Raw genomic sequence first — 7,064 nt, 5'->3', positions numbered from 1 at the left:
GTGAGACTCCAACTCAAAAAAAAAAAAAAAAAGAAAAGACTAAATATACAATTTTAAATAAATAAATTTGTTTTCTCTTTGGGTCCTGGTATGACTGACTAACCTTTCTTGTTGGTGCTATATACCAAGAAGCCTGGAATCAAGTTTAACCCTTTTATTATTATTTAGAACTTTCTGGGATGAATGTTTTGTATTTATCCATTCCAAATCATGTTAGTATTGCTCTGTTACCATTATGTAAAGGAGACTTTATGTGATAAAATGTACAGAGAAGAGACAAAGTGGCTTTAAAATCTCCACCTCAAATCTAGAGGCAACATGGAAAACCAACAATGAGAAAGTAATTGTAAAATTAAAATGAATATAACTAGGGGATTCATAAACAACTTTAATCATAATCTATTAGTTGCTATAGAGAATATTAACATAGTATTAATATGCTAATGTTATTCAGATAGAGCTTTTCTTCCAAAGTGCTTTTTGATTTGTCAGACAGGAGAATCAGTGATATTAAAATTTTATTTCTGAAATGCTTTATTTTTTTAATCAGTACACATTAAGTATAGAATTTTCTTAAAAATTAACAAATAACTCTGAATTTCACTGTTAGGACATAGTAATGAAGAAGGAAACATCTGGCTCTTTTGACTTTTCTTTTTACATTTATCCACATTCCAAGTAGATTATCATAGCACAGTTCTTCTCTGTTATTTTTGTCCAAGTTGTGACAACTGAAACAAAACAAAAAAATCATACATATAACTTTTTTTAACCCCAAAAGAAGCTTATACATTTAAACATATTTGTAAACATCTTAAATTACACTTTCATCATGGTAAAATTTAGGCTTCCTATTTTATTCACTGGATTCCTAGAATAATAATGTATTTTAATTGTATTTTTGTTTATCACTAACTCAAATATTTAATATTTGTAGATATTTAAAAACTGAACTGTAATAAACACTATCATAGTAAAGAAATGTAAGCATTAGGTGCGAATTAACTCATGGAAAACAAAAACCCCGGGAATAAAGAAACTACTATTAACTTTATAAAAATGTAAAGAAAAGTGCCATGAGTTACTTAACTACTAACAGTTTATTTTTTTTTTGAGTTGAAGTCTCACTCGGTCGCCCAGACTGGAGTGCAGTGGCCACTTCCGGTCACCGCAGCCTCGCCTGCTGGGCTCCAGCGATCCCTCCGCCTCAGCCTTCCGAGTAGCCAGAATTACAGGCATGCGCTACCACGCCCAGCTGATTTTTTGATTTATTGTAGAGATGAAGTCTCGCTGCCCAGGCAGGTCTCGAACCCGCGGGCTCAGGCAATCCACTCACCTCAGCCTCTCAAAGGTGTGGGATTACAGGCTGAGCCACCGAGCCCGGCTTACTAACAGTTCTTTACATATTTTTATACTTCCAAAATATCAATAAAGCAAAAGAAAAGGCTTTCAATTTTGGAAGGCTTCTTTGGTAAATGCCATGCTTTTTGAGAAATAACAATTATAAACTTTAAATAAAATTAAAAATTAATTACCCAAAAGTAGGAGAGAGCAACTGAAAGCAAGCAGATTCTGGAGGAAGTTAACACTTGGAGGGAAGATGCACACTGGGTGAGTTCCTTGGTTTTGTTGTTCTTAGACTGAAGGCAGGCCATAGTTGGTGCTATACTGGCCAGCTAGAACTGTGATAGAAAACTTGTGGTGCTTCTTGTTCAATCAGAGGAAAGTGTTTGGGGCAATTAAAACTACTGGAAAATGAGGAAGAAATCCTGGAAAAGTGACAATGACAGACCTGAATTCTGTGCACAGGTTGAGTATCCCCTACTCAAAATGAATAAAATTTATGTTTTTTTTTTTTTATTTGTTAAACAGTACAAATAAAAAGTTTTGGGTTTAAGATTTTTAAAAAATTTTGAATATCTGCATATATACATAATGAGATCTTAGGAATAGGACCCAAATCTAAACAAATTAATTTATGTTTCATATACACCTTACACACACAGGCTAAAGGTAACTTTATATATTTTAAATAACATTGTGCATGAAACAAAGTTTGTGTGCCTGAGCCATCAAAAAGAAAGGTGTCACTATCTCATGTGACACTCAAAAAACTTTGAGTATTGGAGCATTTCAAGTTTTTGGATTAGGGATGCTCAATCTGTATTGACTTTTCCTAAAATCTCTCGTGAAACCCTGAACCACTTATGAATGAGAGAGACTAAGAAGCAAGATTTGAGTCTCTGCCCAACTAAAAGCTTGAAGTTTGAGTCTAACCAAGTAATTGCTTAATATACCCTTAAATCAACACTCTGAAGAGAAAGGGAATTCGGTTTCCAAGACATAACATTCATAACATTGAGAATGCAATATAAAATTAGTGAATATATGAAACAGAAATATGTGACACATTTTCTGGGGAAAAGACAATCAATGGCAACTAACAGTGAGATGATCCATATGTTGTGATTAACATAAAAGGTTTTAAAAGCAGCTATAACTATCATCAATGAAGTAAAGAAAACTATGCTCACAATGAATGAAAAGATAGGGAAATATCAGCAGAAAAATTAAAAATGTTAAAAATGAACTGAATAAAAATTGTAGAATTGATAAATACAACATTATTTAAAATGTACAATAGAGATAACAGAGAGAGACTTAGTGAAACTGAAGATAAGGCACAAATTGTATATTTTGAATAACAGAATCCTCGGGGATTTGTGGGACAGTATACAAAGTCAAACATATATGTAAATAGAATTCCAAAAAAAGAGGAGGAGAAAGAAAACTGGGCATACAAATATTTGAATAGGCTGGGTTCGGTGGCTCAGCCTGTAATTCCAGCACTTTGGGAGGCCGAGGTGAGTGGACTGCTTGAGCCCATGGGTTTGAGACCAGCCTGGGCAACTTGGCGAGACCTCATCTCTACAATAAATAAAAAATTAGCCAGGCATGGTAGTTCATGCCTGTGGTCACTTGTAAGGCTGAGGTGGAAGGATTGCCGGAGCCCAGCAGGTTGATTCTGGAGTGGCTGTAAGTGTGCCACTGCACTCTAGCCTGGGCAACAGAGTGAGACTTCAACTCAAAAGAGAGATATATATATATATATATATATATATACACACATATTTTCAAAAACTAAATAATGGCTGAAAATTGCCCAAATTGGTAAAGGCATACATTTACAGTCAGGAAGCTCTTTGTTCCCCAAGCAAAGTAAGTACACAGAAGTCAACAGGTATATCATAATCTTAAAATACTGAAAGCAGCCAGAAAGAAATGGTACATTATATATTGCTCTATTGACTTGAATGACTACTAAATTCCTGAGTGACTTTTGACTTCCTATCAGAAACAACATTTAGGATGGATATTTCTTGTTGATGGACTGAACCTTTTAACATTATGTAGTGACCTTCCATATCTATTTTACTTTTTAATTGCTTAAATTGGAAGTCCTAGCTGGAGTAATCAGACAAGAGAAGAAGATGAGGGGTATCCAAAAAGGAAAAGAGGAATTCAAGTTACCTCTCTTCAGTCAGCATGATTCTATACCTCGAAAACCCAAGAGAATCTGTCAAAAAACCTCCTTGCACTGATAAAGGACTTTGGCAAAGTCTCAGGGTATAAAATAAATGTGTAAAAGACAATCACATTTCTATAATAAGCCAAAAATAAACAAACAGAAACCCAAATAAAAAGCACAATCCCATTCACAATAGCCACATACAAAAGATGAAATTACCTTGGCATCTTCCTAACCAGAGATGTGAAAGACCTTTACAATGAAAACTACAAAACACTGCTCAAAGAAATCAAAGATGACATAAATAAATGGAAAAATATTCCATGCTCATGGATTGGAAGAATCAACATTGTTAAGATGTCCATCCTACCCAAGGCAATCGCAGGTTTAATGCAATATCCATTAAATTACCAGCAGCATTCTTCTCAAACCTGGAAACAATACAGGAGTTCATATGGAAACATAAACAACCTTGAATAGCCACAACAATCCTCAGCAAAAACCAAAAAAACAAAGTGGGAGGTATCACACTCCCAGACTTTAAATTTTATTATACAGCTACAATAATCAAAACAACCTGGTATTTGTACAGAACAGGTATACAGACCTATGGAACAGGTTAGAGATTCCAGAAGCAAAACCTCAATTTCTCAGCCAACTCATCTTCAACAAAGCCTCCACCACCAAACACAGGGGAGAGGAGAACCTATTTAGTAAATGGTGCTGGGAAAACTGGCTGACCACATGCAGAAGATTAAAACAAGACCACTAACTATCACCATGCACAAAAATCAACTCTAAATTGATCGAAGACCTAAATGTAAAATCTCAAACTATAGGAACCTTAGAAAATGCAGGAGACATCCTTATTGAAATTGGAACTGGCAACCAATTCCTGACCAAAACCCCAAGTGCCCATGCCATAAGAGATAAGATAGACAAATGGGACCTCATCAAACTGACAAGCTTCTGCAAAGCCAAAGAAACCATCAAGAGAGCAGGGAGACAGCCAAATGACTGGAAAAAAATATTTGCCAACTGTATGTCTGACAAAGGCCTAACATCTAGGATCTACAAGGAACTCACATGTACTAAAAGAAAAAAAACAGTCCCATTACAAAGTGGGCAAAAGATATAACAGACACTTCTCAAAAGAAGACATATGAGCAGCCAACAGATACATGAAAAAATGCTCAGCCTCACTAGTCATTAAAGAAATGCAAATTAAAACTACACTGAGAGTCCACCTAACCTCAGTCAGGATAGCCATCATCAATAACAACAGATGCGAGAGAGGATGCGGGGAAAAGGGAACACTTCTACACTGTTGGTGGGAGTGTAAACTAATTTAACCTCTATGGAAAACAGTTTGGCAATTCCTAAAAGACCTATAAATTGACCTTCCATTCGACCCCGTAATCCGCCTACTGGGAATATACCCAGAGGAACTCAAATCACTTTATGAAAAAGATACCTGTACACGTAGGTTCATTGCAGCATTGTTCACAATAGCAAAAACATGAAACCAACCGTGTTGCCCATCGAAAGAGGACTGGATAAAAAAAGTGGTATATATACACAAGGAATATTATGCAGCCATAAAGGACAAAATTATGAACTTCACAGCCACTTGGATGCACTTAGAGTCTATAATACTGAGTAACCTATCACAGAAACAAAGAATTGAGTATCACATGTTCTTATTCATAAGTGGACCTTGAACAATTATTGTACTACTATAAGAAAAGGATTGGTAGTAGTGGGAAACTGCCGGTGGTGGGGGGGCACACCTTATCAACAAGGGTACCTGCATAATGAACATTTGTACAACTAACCCTGAATTGTACCCCACATCTTTTTTTTTCCTGAGTTGGAGTCTCACTCCATTGCCCAGTCTGGAATGCAGAGGCATGCTCATGGCCACCCCACCGTTGAACTGCTGGGCTCAGGCGATCTTCCACCTCAGCCTTCCAAGTAGCTGAAACTACAGGCACGAGCTCCCATCCCTGGCTAATTTTTTGATTTATTGTAGAGGTGAGGTCTCCCCAAGTTGGTCAGGCTGTTCTCCAACTCATGAGCTCAGGCAAGTCCTTCACCTCGGCCTCCCAAAGTGCTGGGATTACAGGCTTGAGCCACCATGTGGAAACCCTACATCTTAAAAAAAAAAAATGGAGGCCACAAGACAGTGGAATAACATCTTTAAAGTGCAGGCATACCTCAGAGGTATTGCAGGTTAAGTTCTAGATCATGGCAATAAAGTGAGTTACATGAGTTGTCTGGTTTTCCAGTGCATATGAAAGCTATGTTTACATTATACTGTAGTCTATTACCTGTGCAATAGCAATATGCCTACAAATGTGCATACCATAATTTAAAGATATTTTACTAGTGCCGGGCTCAGTGGCTCAGCCTGTAATCCCGCGCCTTTGGGAGGCTGAGGTCAAGTGGATTGCCTGAGCCCGCGGGTTCGAGACCCGCCTGGGCAACTTGGCGAGACCTCATCTCTACAATAAATCAAAAATCAGCCAGGCATGGTAGCGCATGCCTGTAGTTCCTGCTACTCAGAAGGCTGAGGCGGAAGGATCTCCAGAGCCCAGCAGGTCGAGGCAGCGGTGGCCGGGAACAGCCACTGCACTCCAGTCTGGGCGACAGAGTGAGACTCCAACTCAAAAAAAAAAAAAAAAAGATATTTTACTGTTAAAAAATGCTAATGCTCATCTTAGCTTTCAGAGAAACACAATCTTGCTGATGGAGGGCCTTGCCTCGCTGTTGATCGCTGTTGACTGATAAGGGCTGAATGTTGGGGTAGTTTTAACAATTTCTTAAAATAAGACAACAGTGAAGTTTGCCATATTGGACTTTCCCTTTCATAAAAGATTTCTCTGTCACATGCAATGTTTCTTGATAGCATTTGACCTGCAGTAGAACTTCTTTTGAAATTGGAGTCAATTCTCTCAAATCCTGCTGCTACTTACCAACTAAGTTTATGGAATATTCTACATCCTTTGTAGTCATTTCAGCAGTATTCAAAGCATCTCGGAGTAAATTCCATCTCAATAAACTACTTCTTTGTTTATCCATAAAAAGCAACTTCTCAACTGTTCATGTTTTATCATGAGATTTGAAGCAATTCAGTCCCATCTTCAGGCTCCACTTCTAATTCTAGTTCTCTTGTTATTTCTACCACAGCTGCAGTTACTTCCTCCACTGATATCTTGAACCCCTGAAAGTCATCTGTGAGAAGTGGAATTAATGTCTTCCAAACTCCTGTTCATGTTGCTCAGGTTTTCAATTGATTTTGCCCAGGACAATCAGAGGAATCAATCATCTATGGCAGCTATAGTCTTATGAAATGTATTTCTCAAAAAGATTTGAAAATTGAAATTACTCCTTGAAGCACAAGCTCCAGAATGTATGTTGTGCAAGCAGGCATGACAACAGCATTCATCTCTCTGTACATCTCCATCAGAGCTCTTGGGTGACTGACTAGGTATGTTGTCGACAAGCAGTAATATTTTTTTTTTTTTTTTTTTTT

General features: G+C 37.3%; 1 protein-coding gene across 6 annotated transcripts in view; it reads right to left on the bottom strand.

The window, feature by feature from the left end:
* Nucleotides 1-368: 368 nt before the first annotated feature.
* SCFD1 (sec1 family domain containing 1) overlaps nt 369-7,064 on the bottom strand; it is a 128,668-nt gene continuing 121,972 nt past the window's right edge. For 4 of the 6 annotated variants that reach the window (XM_008072007.2, XM_008072010.2, XM_021705908.1 and 1 more), the window contains one exon: nt 508-731. In XM_008072007.2, the coding sequence (XP_008070198.1) occupies nt 708-731 (24 nt within the window). In that variant the 3' untranslated portion in view covers nt 508-707. Of the gene's footprint in view, nt 732-7,064 lie in introns of all 6 variants that reach the window. The other 2 variants (XM_008072009.1, XM_008072008.1) reach the window with 1 other exon arrangement.

Source organism: Carlito syrichta, unplaced genomic scaffold, assembly GCF_000164805.1.
Source record: "Carlito syrichta isolate Samal-C Ts95f unplaced genomic scaffold, Tarsius_syrichta-2.0.1 Scaffold314810, whole genome shotgun sequence".
Taxonomy (NCBI): Eukaryota; Metazoa; Chordata; class Mammalia; order Primates; family Tarsiidae; genus Carlito; species Carlito syrichta.
The sequence above is the reverse complement of the archived record's forward strand: the minus strand, read 5'-3'. Positions and strand labels throughout refer to the sequence as shown.